Here is a 14,215-nt window from a genome sequence, read left to right on the forward strand (position 1 = left end):
TTTTCAGCTGCGCTCACATAAAAAGTGTTTAAGGGTTTTCTACCCCTCCGTTAGTCTTCTAAGGCGATAACACAATGTACCATTAGAACACTGGAGATGGGCCTCTATACACCTATGTAGAGACTTCATTTAAAACCAGAGAATAGTCATTTACCGCATGTAACAATGTATAGAGTGTATTTCTGAATTAATTTAACGTTATCTTAATTTTTTTAACAGTGCTTTTCTTTGAAAAATACGGACATTTCCAAGTGACCCCAAACTTTTGAACGCTAGTGTATATCACAGCACAGTTAAAACAAACTTTGACCTGCAGCTGAATTGAGAGGGAACGTAAGTGTATCATTGCAGGCCTTATAGAGCGTCCTCTAAGGACCTTTAACATCTGTTGGAAATTTGCAATCCTTCAAATAGTCGGTGCAGCATTTTACTCCGAATCACAAATGTCAACCAGCCTGAGGTCCTGGGCTAGAGGGAGCGTCAGGCAACCAGCGAAAGGTAATTGGAGTTATGCTCTGGGGACAAAGGGTATCCAGGGCTCGGCACAACTTTTAAAAGCCGTTGCTAGGCTGACAACCAGTTATCACCCTAATAATGAAACTCTTGGGAATGGTGGTGTATTGTATCAATGGAAGTTGCACCTCCTGCATCCTTCCATGTCATTATGTCGCCGAGCTGCCCACTCTTGTCGCTTCAAGCTTCAGTGCTCGTCGAGCCCCCCCATGGTTCTGTAGGATGTGCTACCTTGAGAGGCCGACACTCAGACGGACCGACGCCGCCTCGTCGATCCGTCAGCGGTTTGCATCCCTCCCCAAGGCCAACAGTCGAGTAAACAGTGGGAAGGGAATTCAGCATCCCAAATTGTTAGAGAAATGACCAAAAAAATAAAGAAAAGAATGCCAACAACATTCGTAGGGTGGGCAGCAAACCTCCCTTTGGCATTCCAGTCAAATAGAAACCCACTCAGGATTCGTCCAGATCAACAACACATGGACACAAAGACCAGAGCCCACAATGTTTAACCTCTCAAAGCTTTCCGACTTCACCGTCTCAGACACAAATCAGGACTCAACGCGGACGATCACTTGAAACTTTCTGCAGACGTACTGTGAGAGACTCGTCAGTGCCGTATAGGAGACCTCCTGCATCCACCAGTTTGGGATATTTGCACATTCGTAGACATTTTCTATCGTTATTTTTTTAACGGTGGGGGAAAAGAGTTGACGCATGGCTAGAAACCTGTTGCCTGCAACATCTTGGTTTTCATATTTTAGAACACCTCAATGTCTCTAAAAGAAAGACCGACACTTTTAAGGGTTATAATGGTCTCTCTTATCTTTGTTAATTGCCTTTCTCTTGCCAATAAAAAAGTCAATATACGACTTCCTGCAGTACAATACTGTCCACATAATGCTTAACTCTCCTATTACCTTTGGGGTCAATTTGACCCCATTCAATGTTTGACGTCTCTAAAAAAAATGATTAACATTATTTTTTTGCTTCATATTTCATGACTTTTCCTAATTTATTGGGGACAACTGGGAAAACATAAAATTCACATAATGATATGTTTTCAATGTCCTGTACACAACTTGTACGCATCGGTGTTCTTTGGGGTCAATTTGACCCCAGGCTGTTTTTCACTGTGTAAAACAAATAAGAAATATCAACTTTTTTATTTATTTAAAAGGCTATTTAGGTAGTCAACAAACACAAATAAAGTACCCGGCACTTAAACTTGGGAAACAATATTAATTCTAATCATTTTCTGGAGGTTTTAATTGCTGTGGTCAAAAAGGGAAAAAGATGTAAGTAAACTTGAAGGTAACAGGAGGGTTAAGAGGGTGTGGTAACACAGTCTGTTACCACTGCTTTGACAGACGGAGGGTTTGGAAGTAATCAACACAAGTTGAGACACCTGGAGAATCGTTAGCATCAACTTTCAAGGCTTAATTTACTTCACAGCTGCAAGTCATTAACCCTTAATTACTTGTTCCCTCAAAAAGGCCTTTTGTATAACTGAAATGTACATTATTTTTCAGTTTTTGGGAACCTAAACGTTTTTAGTTTAACCTCTGGCAGTTTGCCGCTGACCTTTTGTCTCATTTCAGGTTATTCACAGGACTTGAACTGCTTAAAATTCAATAAAAACTGGAAAAATTGGGGTATTTTAAAACTTTTGACCATGCAAGTTTAAATATTGAATGCGAAGTTGCATCATTCATCAATGTCACAATTGACCAAGGCAACCAATCAAATCAAGAGGTACCCTTGACTTCCTGCTTTGATGCGGTGGTAAATCACATCGGTATGAGTGAAAGTTTATTACAACGAACTATGTAATTTCGCCCTCATCGTTTGCATTTAATCGCCAGGTAGGATTATTTTCAGCTGTGAAGAAAGTGCACGATGCCAGTCGATCAGCCCTTTTGTCTTCTCACCTGGACAACGGCCTTGCTTCCGATCACCTCCAGGACCTGGCCGCTCCTCTTGGTGCCGTCCGGCAGGGTCAGGTGAACAATCTCAGCATATTTGGGGAACTGGTTTCAAAAGAGATTCAACACGGGTTTACTACAGCTGCCCGAAAACTGCAATTATAGAATTAATGCAAGAGCGGCTCCATATCGTAATAACAGTGTTCATTTATATTGGCTTCTGAATGCACTTTTACAATTGGGTGAGTGGTTATGTTGCCAATCCCAACCTCAAATCAATTCTCAAAATGGATTTTTTCGCAATTGGCGAACAGCGCAGTGTAGAGGTAATAATAAGAGAACATATAAATAAAGATAAAAGAGCCTCACCTTCACATTGTCCAGGATCACCAGGGGCCCGTTGACACCAGACACAGTAGAGTAGGCTGAAAGGCAGAAGATTTCCAGAGTTCATTCATGCGTTTATTCCAACAGGCCCAAAGACATAACGCAGAAAATACCGACAACATTACCCGTTTGTTCCAGCGGCTGGAAGCATCACATGCGAAGAGATTGACGTCCTTAATGACCAACACTGTTTATAAAATCACAAGCTGACCTTTCACTGTGATATTTTAAACAGCTTTCATGGACTTCCAGGCCCAAATGTCAAGAGGAAGGCAAATGTCAGGAAAAAATGTATGAAATTCACTTGTATAGTGCAAACAATTACACAGGCATGTGGTTAGTTCTGAGCCAGTCAATAATGGAACACTAATTGAAGGGTCATCATTGATAAAAGGTTAGTGAAAATAGCCTGTGGCCTTAGCACATCCGAATAAATGCAGCATGGTCGCCTGAAAGAACATACTAGAACTCCATGGACAACGCATCAAATATGTGAGAAAAAAAAACAACAACTGACATTTCCCTGAACTTGAGCTGCGGCGTTTCTCTTCAATTATCAATACGATGAAGCGGCGATTTGCCTTTCCATTTGTGCCCACAGCTCCCTTATTTCCTTCTCGGATAATAAGAGGTCATTCCTTGACAAACGCGCACCGTTCCGTGATTGGGTCATTGTGAAGAAGTTTGGCGGCATTTCTAAATCAACATGCGATGGAATGTGAGCTTGAACTTCCAAGAGGTTATACACATTTAATGACAATTCTTCACACAGAGCCAGCCTATTATCAATGGACAACAATTCACAGCAAACCCTCTTTGTTACTCCTCTTTGAATAACATTTTTTAATAAAAGGTGGAGTGAGCAGGGTAGGAAATTTAAATATTTTTTAGGGGGACATTGTTACACTGGTGATACGACAGTGGGTCGGTGGTTCGCAGGTCGGAGGTTCAATCCCCGCCCTAGTCGATGTGTCCTTGAGCAAGACACTTAACCCTGAATTGCTCCCCGTAGCTGTGTCCGCGGTGTGTGAATGTAACTATCAAAGTGTCTTTGAGTACCTTAGAAAAGCGCGATATAAATGAAATGGATTATTATAATAAATGATGGAGTTGACCCGTTTGTGTCATCGGTGAATGAGGGTCAGCTGTCGGTCAGAAAAAAAAGTCTAAATTAGCATCCTACTCTGCTGACATGGAAGCCGATTAAAGTTAAGTTGCATTGCCGGGTTGTGGTGGGGGGGGGTTCCCTATGCACATCTGCAGACGGGCATTGTTTCCACTGGCTTTTCCATCGTGGTCGGGTGTTCCTCTTTATGTGCGAACCGTCAATCTCGCCGGCAATATCAAAAGGCACGAGGAAATTAGACCAGACTGGTACGAACACAAAGCACTAAAGCTTAGCGGGGAGCATCCACGGTGTCACTAATTAGGCAGAGGCCAACAAAATCACACACACACACACACACACGAGAGAGCAAGAGAAAAGATGGCTCAAGTGTGATGATAAAAACCAAGGGCATCCCAAATATAAAAAAATGGAAAGAAACATTCTCCGCTCCAACAAAAATAAAAAGAGTTTCTCTAAACCGCCTTCCTTTATCTCGGTCCCTGCCACAGCGCTCACACGTCCCGGTTTGCTCCACAAGACCTTGGGGACACACACACACACAGATTCATTATATTGTGTAATAGTAATGTTATAGCCGACGTACAGATGTACAGCTTTACCAAAATAAAATGGAGGGAGAAAAAGTATATAATATATGCCCTTTTTTCTATTCACAGATTTGTATTGTATGTATAAAACAGACAATATATATATATTTTTAGATATCATTTGTTGACATAGTACCAGTCTACAATTAGCTCATCACAGATATGTCTAACTTTAAATATATACGCAGGTATCAGCCTCAGAAGTCAAGCTATAAATTTCATAGTGGGAAAACTAGTGTTGTTTTGTTTTTTAGCAGAAGAACAATAAAATACCAACATCTTTAATTGCAATACAACATGAATCCCAATAGAGGATTTCATCTGCATGAGCGATGTTGAAACGATGCTCTTCCCCATAGAGCCAGATGGAGCCGTGCTGAGTCAGCATCTTACAATGAGTAAAGTGTCCTCGTCCTTCCCATGTAGATCAGACCATGACGCACAACTGCCCCAACATCGGCAATAATTGACAACGTTAAACTTCCAGCTCCCCATGTAAAAAAGTATTTATAAAAAATAAAAAGCTTTTAAGGCCATCCCCTTTTCCTCCTCATAAATGGGAGATTTCCATGTTGTCAGATACACTTAGCTTATAAGTGTCAAATGGAGATGCATGCGGCCATTACCTGAAGTCGGATGATAACGATGCAGGGAAAATTGGGCTCCATAATTATACGGGAACTTCTTAGAAATCCATCAACCGATGCTACATATTTAATAACAGGAAAAGGAGGAAAATGTATTTTTACGATATTTTTAGTAAAATTGCCTTCCCTCATTTATGTGACATCACGCTATATTAGCAGCCATATCTCCTTCAAAGTACGTCCCCACACTCGCTAACCTTTAACTACACCTACGTTTAGAGGGAAACTCTTTTTGTTTCCGGACCGATTGGTCGCAGTTTTAAACATGGGGTTAACAGACAGAAGGAACAAATTAAAATATGCTTAATTATTAAAAATACTGCTTTGTTATCTAGTAGATTACTTTTTTAAACAACCATGTCCTCGGGGAAGCCCTGTGTTTTGTGTCCCATCTACCAACGTTCCTCTTCCTTACTCAGACTTAAATGGACTCATTTCTAACTTATTTATGATACATAAAATGTCTTAATTATCCATCAAATAATAAATTACAGTGCATTTTGTTGTTTGGGAACCATACAACCATTTCTGTGATTATCTTGGTCAAGTAAAAGGACAGAAATGCCAAAAACACATTTATTATTCTACTGTGAAATGTGGAAAACAAAAATCTGAAAATATATCGTCACTGGATCTTTGAAACTCCCAAATACTGACATATTGGTATTAGCCTCAAAATTCCTAGAATTGTCGAGATTTTGGTTAAAAATAAAAATAAATGAGGAAATCTCAAATACACCATGCAGTAGATCATCAAATGCGACTTCTTAATAGTTTGTATTGTTTATACGGTTGATTCTAGTTTGCAAACCTATCCGCCATTTTGGTGGCATGAAGTCTGAAGTGTGTGTCATCATTGAATGGGTAGTTCCAGAGGGATTAAAGGCCGAACCCCGGCCATACACAGGAGCCCATCCGTTTATGAAAGAAAAAAAGATCTTCATAGTACCCTCTGGCGTAGAACTGTGATGTTAAAAAAAATAAAAAATGGTTTGCTCTCTCATTTCACAAGATAACGATTGCTCAATGGGCTATATGGCCATTAGGTGTGAAGTAGCAACATTTCCCATTAGATTTGGAAAACTTTCGCCACCCCTCTTTTGCTACTTCAGCTCAAGTGCAGCAGCCCCCTGGCCTGGCATGCAACAGCCGTGTGGGTCACCCTGCAGCCCGCTCAGCTGCCACAGCCCTTTGTGCACCGAGATGTTAATTGGTCCTAATCCGCCACTAGAAGCTGTTTTGGTAGCCTGACCTCGCACCCTGAAGGACACCTTGGTGTGAAATACTAAAGGGCCCATTCAAGTGCCGAGAGAAAAGAGGCACAGAGCATTCCAACACGATTCCCAGCTGAACGAGGGGAGGGGGGTCAGAGCTGGGGATGGAGAGCATCATCATTCTGACAATAAATGGAGCACTACAAAAGCAGCCGCCGCTGCTGGGATGCGCCATCAGGTCTTCGCCTCTTACTTCAAGGGATTCCCACAGCCCCGTTGGGACATGGGAATGCTAATTGCCTCGAACCTACAACCAGCCCACACACACACACTAAAATGACTGCAGTCCTCAGACCTTCCATGTGGTCACTGTCACTCGTCCACCTGACAGGTGACGGTTCGAGACGGCGGTTTGCTAATCTGAAAAGCGACAGTCGCCCACAGTGCGGCGGCCGTGCTGCAGGTCGTGATCATTTATTCACCCTCTGCAACACTTTGGTGAAGAGTATTGACGGAAATAATGAATGCCAACGTAACCGTGGCATTTTAACAATCTCTTAACTGTCCTTTAAGACTCGTAGAAGGAAACAAAAAGCAGTGGAATAAGTTAAACGGGGGCCACGGTCGACAAAGAAAGTGAAATGCATGTAAAAACTTTAAGTGCACGTGACGTCTTTATGCATCAATGCCACTGCTTACAGGAGGAAATACCGTCATCGTACGAAAGTTGCTCAGAAGCACATCAGGTGGTGTTACCCTGGCTTCAAGGAGTAAAACGGGCAGCGAGTCTCTGTACACGTTGTTGACCCACATTAAAATCAGAGAGGCTCCGTCCTGAGGGGAGGGGCTTAGGGTCAAGTCGTATTCCAGCACAGTAGAAGTGGTTGGTTTCTGGATTACGAGGTAAAACGCCGTTTACTTAAGATGAAGAAAAAAAGGAGGATGGGAGTCAGAGCCTTCAGGTATCAAGCTCCTCCTCTTTTATGGAACCAGCTTCCACCTTCAGTCCTGGAGGCAGACAGTCACCTCATGTAGAGTGATGAAGACTTTCCTCTTATAGTCTTATAGTTATTGCTGAATCAGGTTCACCTGGTCCCGCCCCTAGAGATGCTGCTATCGGCTGATAGGCTGCTGGGGGACGGTTTAGGATACACTGAGCACCTCTCTCCTCTTCTCTCTCTCCTTATGGATGAATTTACATCTCTCCATCGCACATTATTAACTCTACTTCCTCCCTGGAGTCTTTGTGACTTCACGTCTCATAGGGTGAATCGGACCTGGCTGGGTCTGATGCCCCGCCCACTCCTCTCTACCTCCATCTGCCTGATGGATCGTGGAGGTCTGGATCGTGGTCCATGCCTACAACCAACTATTTATACACTCTGTCATACTCATTGAATGTGTTGTTACTCCGTAATGATTCCTTCTGGTCACATGACATCTATTGTTCTGTCCATCCTGGAGAGGGCTCCTCCTCTGTTGCTCTCCTGAAGGTTTCTTCCCTTTTCTTCCCCAAGAAAGGTTTTTTTGGGGAGTTTTTCCTGATCCGATTGGCCAAAACTCGACACGTCCAACTAAAAGTTTTATTGCGAAGATCACCACATTTTCTCCATGTCCCACTCCAATCTCATGAACGCCGGCCGGCCAGTTGACCCCCACCCCCCAAAACAAAAACTCTTCGGATCGACACCATTCACGTCGATGACCTATTTTGATTTAAAACGGTGAATTTCACCGAAAGGTGACAAGTTTGCAGGTATGACTCTTTCTGTTCTTACCTTTCACAATAAAAGCCCGATCCACAGCACCTCCGTTTACGAGAGAGAACTTAAATGAACTCAAAGCGTTTCACTAAAAGGGGATCTTAACAATATGTCTTACAGTTCGGATCGCACTTTTCTCCGCAAGGATTTAACCTTTGAACTAAATACACTTTTGATGAAAAGAACTATCGTAAATAAATACCATATAATAAATAGTTTTCATGTGAAGCGGTGGCTTAAGGAACATTGTATAGCCGTGTGTCATTGTGCCACTTTATACGAGAGCACAGATTTAATCATTCACGCGGCTATGGAAATTACCCGACTGATACATGGGAATTTTGTGGTTTTCAGACAATAGGCACTTCTCCAAATGACCCGCCCATTCTTAAAGATGAAAAATGTCAGGAAATTAATGATGAGCGGTCAGCAAAACAAGTGTCGTTCACGTGGATTGGCTTCCGCCCGTGCAACAGACAGAAACGGTGTCAAATCGTGAGCCTACATTTTAATGTTCTTTCATGAAAACAATGGCAAACGCCCACGGAAAGTATTTTCTACTGACAAGCTAGCTGCTTAAGCCTAATTAGAATGTGGATTATAGAAACCTTTACAAAAATAACATTGATTTTATAGAAATTACTTTCATGGTGACGGATGAGACATTTGTTTATCGTGACTACATTATTACCATTAATTAAATCCTCACAAAGAAGTATAGCGCCTTGCTCTATGTCTTTTCATAGCACTAAATGACAGAATGCACGACTAAAACAAAGACCAGCCATTTCGTGGGCTAATAGCTTTTGTCGCATTTGACATGAGAGACAAAGGCCTCTAAAGAGAAAAGACTTGGTCTGATGAGAAATCTCTTTATTTGTTTATCTCCCTGCTCTGTCTCACAGCGGCTTTCATCGGCTGCCTCTCACAGGAGCTCCGCCAACTCAATAAGATCGGGAGAAAAACCATCTCAACGGTGTGATCTTATGGACCGTTGGATGCCTGGCAAATGGCTACACCCAACGGTCTGAGCTAATCTCTGGGATATCCTACGCTACACACACACACACACACACACTGGAGGTAGCAGTTTGCCTCAACCCAACTGGTGCAGGCTGAGTCCGAGGCCATCAGGTCTTCATTCGGAGGCCTTCCAACTATAGCTGCCAGCAATCCAGTTTATTTGTATAGCCCATTTTCAAATTAGAAATTAGCCTCAGAGGCCTTTACAATCTGTACATAGACATCCCTGTCCCAGAACCTCACATCGGATCCCTCCGATGTGAGGATCCCTCTCCAAGACAGGTGAAATAGATGCCATGTGTACAGAATGAATCATTATACACAAATCAAAACACAGTAACACAATCAATGAATTTGACGTGTAATTTAATGCACTTCTGTTCAAATCCTATTGCTTATGTCAATAAAAGAACACGTGGGCCTCTGTGAAGGCTTCATATATACACTAAAGCAAGAGATGAAGATGATCTCGAGCCACCGGCAGGGTCCTAAAACCAGCTAAACCTATTGTGAAGGCAGCACATGACGTATTTGAGGAGCGCCTAAAAAGTCTCTTCAGTTACTCGAGATAATCTGTTGGCTCTGGATTGCCACCAAAACATCAGAATGGACTGCTGCCGAGTAATGCGTTTGAAGAGCGTAAAAAGCCGAGTCATTCAGCAAGTAAGTGGAGTTTCAGAAGTAGGATGATTAGATGTTTTAAGGACAAGGGTTTTATCCCAGGTTGCATGCTATATGCTTACCTTTCTGAGGGCCCGAGCTCCATGAAGTCATTACGTTCTACTTTGCCGAGAGGCTTTCAGTCCATGCTTGCCTCTCTGATACTTAAGTAAAAAAACAACAACACACATTGCCTTGCTGGCTTCAGGCTGTGTCAAAAGCATAATCAAAGTCGCAATAAAGACTCATCAGTTCCACTTGGCAAAGTGCCAAATAAGACCAATATGTGTGAACCTCAATCTGTTGTAATTTAATCAACATGTCCATTAAAGGATCCACAAGACCATTATGAACACCACTTATCGCAGTGGTCACCACAGTAGATTACGATGCCGTGTATCTTTATAGATTATGTTCTATAGCCTAAAAACCGCTTCTCTAAGCAGGATAATTATCTAAAACGTTGACTTCCTCAAAACCAATGGGATCCTCTCAAATATGAAAGACTTACATTATCAGGCTGGTGGTAAGAAATCAGCATTCATGGGTTACTACAATACTTTGTTTCCCTTCAACTACAATGTTTTATACATGCTAGGCCCTCAAAGTGGGCTCATCTTTAAACTGGACCAGCTATTCTCAATTGATGGAAACACCTTTCCCTCAAGTTGTGCTCACTTTTGATAATCAATTAAGAATTGTGAAAAATAACAAACGGCTTTCAACTCAAATATTATCTTTTGGATACTTTTGTAATCTTCAACATCGACACAATATATTAAGGTTTGTGATAGTTGGTCTGACAAAATAAGAGATTTGATGACATCAAATTGGGCTTTGTGATACAAAACAATAATAGACAAATTTCCCTACAAAACAATAATGACCAACGTCAAATAACTCAGGTGGACTTATCCCCTTCAATTCCTTTATCCCCCACGATGTAATAAATATAATACCTGGACACATATTTGATCACAAAAGCATTGCTGTCTTCAAAGTATGTAAAGGTTGATTTCTACATAATAAAAAAAGAAAAGGGGGCGACTGTGGGTCAGTGGGTAGCAGGTCCGTCTTTCAATCAGGGGGTCGGCGGTTCAATCCCCGCCCTAGTCGATGTGTCCTTGAGCAAGACACTTAACCCTGAGTTGCTCCCTGTAGCTGCGTCTACGGTGTATGAATGCAACAGGATTGTAAGTCGCTTTGGATAAAAGCGTCAGCTAAAATGACATGTAAAAAAAGAAAACACTTCAACAATATTCATTGCGAAATATCCAAACTGTTATGGCATAAACACATTTTCTAACAACTATTACCACCAACATAGATAAACATTCGAAGCATACGACCTGTAGGAAATATTTAAATAACAGATATCAACAATTGTGGGTTTAGGTAAACCAAAAAGGAGAAACCAGCAGGTTTGCTGGCCTCATCAAAAAGCCCTGCAGACTTCCCCTCTCATGTGATCTGCCCCTCTCATGTGACACGTCACATGAGCAATCATCCCATCCGTCTATTCTTCTATATGCTGAAGATACCGACACTTTTTCAATGAATCCATTTCGTAAATCGCTGCACGGCAACACGACAGTCGTATGTTGTGGAGACAGTAAAGCTGACTTTACATGTTCCACTCACATTAAACACGAACACTCATTCATTCGTGTGGCTATAACGAGTCAGCTGACCGTCAGCACGGTCGGCTAATCCACTGCGCCAGTGACATTTTGCTAACGCCAACCGTGTGGGACTGGAGCGACACTGCTCTTGTACGCAGTCTTGGAGACAATCGTGCATTTTTATCTAAATGTATATGCGAGACTACGCATGTAAAAAAGCTAATGCATGCAGTTAAGGTTGTGTCACGTGAGATAAAATGATGAACCATGACTCGGTGCACGAAGGTATTAATGGTATTCGTTTAACAGTTTATAAAGACAGCGTGCAAGGAAACAGTTTTTAGCAGTTGTACGACTAATATGTCAACTTAACCCGCATTTAATTTCCAGCGTAACAGCGGCTAACGTTAGCTGGTTTATAGTCGTGATTCGCAATTTTTGCGTGATAGCTTGACGTGTGCTGCATTCAATTGCCCCTGGGTATAAACAACCCTGTATTAAAAGCCACGGCTGACTATGTATTTTATTTCAATGAACATTGTCACACCTAGAAATATTGAACATACGTTTACAGAGCCACCATGTACGGAAATATAATATTCCTCATCTGTTTTGGTAACGTAATGTGTTACTGTCTTGGATTCGGGTTTAAAGTCAAACTGAAGGGGAACACGAATAGTATATGGCTTGGGAGTATTCCAACAAGAGTATAATGTCATCCTCACAGTTTGCTTGTCATTGAATGCAGCACAACAACCTTGTTAGCCACGAGCTACACTCGCAGCTACCTCCCGCAGGATGCAAGCGTCACATACTTAGCCGAGGTTGAGAGATGTAATTTCGGGTCACAGCCTGGGCGTGCGTCCTCGCAGCTGCTGCCATGCCGTTGATGTCCATCACTCTGTTTGATGCCAATGTTGCCATCGTGTGATGAAGAACTGGGAACCCGAGCGAGCTAACGTTGGTCGATGTGTTTTTCTAGCTGGTGCCGAATAGCGAAAATGACAGCAGAGCGCTGGTCACGTGACACTGAGGAACCGGATGTTTGTGGAGAGCGGATAGAGCAGACTGATAGGCGCGCGCATGCGCAAAACATAGGTGAGTCACGTTAGAGCTTTAGGTTTTATCTTTTAATCATAACAAGCTGACAGAATAAAAATGTGGATGTATAACAAGGAAATATAATACAAATACAATCACTTGCATATACAGTCATTATATCTAGCGACCAGTTATGCTGCATTAATAAGGAAAATAAAAATAAGTTATTCATATTTTGTTTATTTCTAAGTTTCTTTTCATGATTTGCTTGCTGCAATTGAGAGCGTTTGTCGTCAGCATCCTAGCTTGTATGTTTTTCTCAAATGTAATAACCAGTTGGAGCTGAATACAAATATATAGCCCAAAGGATATGGAATTCAAGCACTGGATGTTGTTAACCTGATTTAATATCTGTAGCTAAATTTGTCCACAAACTGTCATGGTAACTGACATTACAGCCAAACCTGGCATCAAACCTGCTTATGCTGTAATCACTGACGTGCACGTGGTTCTATTCATCAAAAATGAAATATTCTAACTAGAATATGACAAAATATACAAAATGGCAAACTGCAGATTGGAAACAAAGGCCCTAGCCAGGCTATACTTTTAGAGATTTTATGGGAATTAATTTAGAATCTGACTGACATGATAAGATAATTGCAGCTGGCAGAAGTGGATATGCTGTATTGGTGGTCTCTCTCTCTCTCTCTCTCTCTCTCTCTCTCTCTCTCTCTCTCTCTCTCTCTCTCTCTCTCTCTCTCTCTCACACACACACAGAGTGACAGGTGAAATTCCATGATTGCTCACATTTTCCCCCTTTAAAAAGTCTTCGTTTGCTGTTTTTCTCATTTTTGAAACTCTGTTGCGTTCTCATTTGACGCATCATGTTCTGCACAATAGCTTTTAAGCGGCTGTTTGAAAATGATTTTGAACCATGCCCTCTCCACTACCAACACACTGGCGTCGCGGAAGGCAAAGCTCTCTCTCTGATGGTGAAAAAGCACTACAGACTGAAGTGGTAAGCACCGCCAGGCTGACGGAAACCCCTGGAGAGCTCATCCAAACGTTTCAGGCTGCATGCAAAAAAATAGCTAATTAATGCAAGTGAAGAGCTTCTGCCGACAGGAGCAGTGCCCTCATTCTTTAAATATAAATTCTTTTTCCTGAGTCTTTTTTGATGAGTTCAAAGGGATATGATTTCTCTCAAACTCCTCAGATTAACCCAGGTATGCAAATATGTAGCATAATATTAATGCATTTATTTTGCATGTCTGTGGCTGCTGCAGCTGTTAAAGGGTTCACACAGCGTCCTGGAATATAAACTGTCTGTTCAATTCAGCCCTGTACTTCTATGAAGGACATTCACACTGAGTGATTCCACAGCCAGAGAGAGAGAGAGAGAGAGATTTTGTGTCTTAAGATTGGAATGTTGAAATACATCTGAATTTCATGCAGGAGACAGGAGGTCACTTACCGTGCATGCGCAAAGAAAAATGAAGGTCCCATCTGGAACCGAAAATGGTTCTTCAGAGTCATGACATAGAAGAACCATGTATGGTTCCACAAAGAACCTTTTAAACCAGGGTTCTTTAAAGAACCATTTCCTTAGATAGTTCTTCAAAGAACCTATAAAGCTATCTCAAAGAACCTTAAAAAATGGTTATTTAAGACACCATTTCTGGTTCCACAAATAACCTTTCAAAC

The 14,215-nt window shown here is 41.8% G+C and overlaps 1 protein-coding gene across 1 annotated transcript in view; it reads right to left on the reverse strand.

Moving 5' to 3' along the window:
- atp6v1ba (ATPase, H+ transporting, lysosomal, V1 subunit B, member a) overlaps positions 1-12,487 on the reverse strand; it is a 30,653-nt gene extending 18,166 nt beyond the window's left edge. Inside the window, exons 1-3 of the mRNA XM_056435239.1 lie at positions 12,283-12,487; positions 2,805-2,860; positions 2,442-2,540 (exon numbers count right to left, since the gene is read on the reverse strand). Coding sequence (XP_056291214.1) covers positions 2,442-2,540; positions 2,805-2,860; positions 12,283-12,391 — 264 coding nt within the window. The 5' untranslated portion in view covers positions 12,392-12,487. The remainder of the gene's footprint in view (positions 1-2,441; positions 2,541-2,804; positions 2,861-12,282) is intronic.
- Positions 12,488-14,215: the final 1,728 nt, after the last annotated feature.

The sequence above is a fragment of the Pseudoliparis swirei genome, chromosome 17 (genome assembly GCF_029220125.1).
Source record: "Pseudoliparis swirei isolate HS2019 ecotype Mariana Trench chromosome 17, NWPU_hadal_v1, whole genome shotgun sequence".
In the NCBI taxonomy this organism is placed as follows: domain Eukaryota; kingdom Metazoa; phylum Chordata; class Actinopteri; order Perciformes; family Liparidae; genus Pseudoliparis; species Pseudoliparis swirei.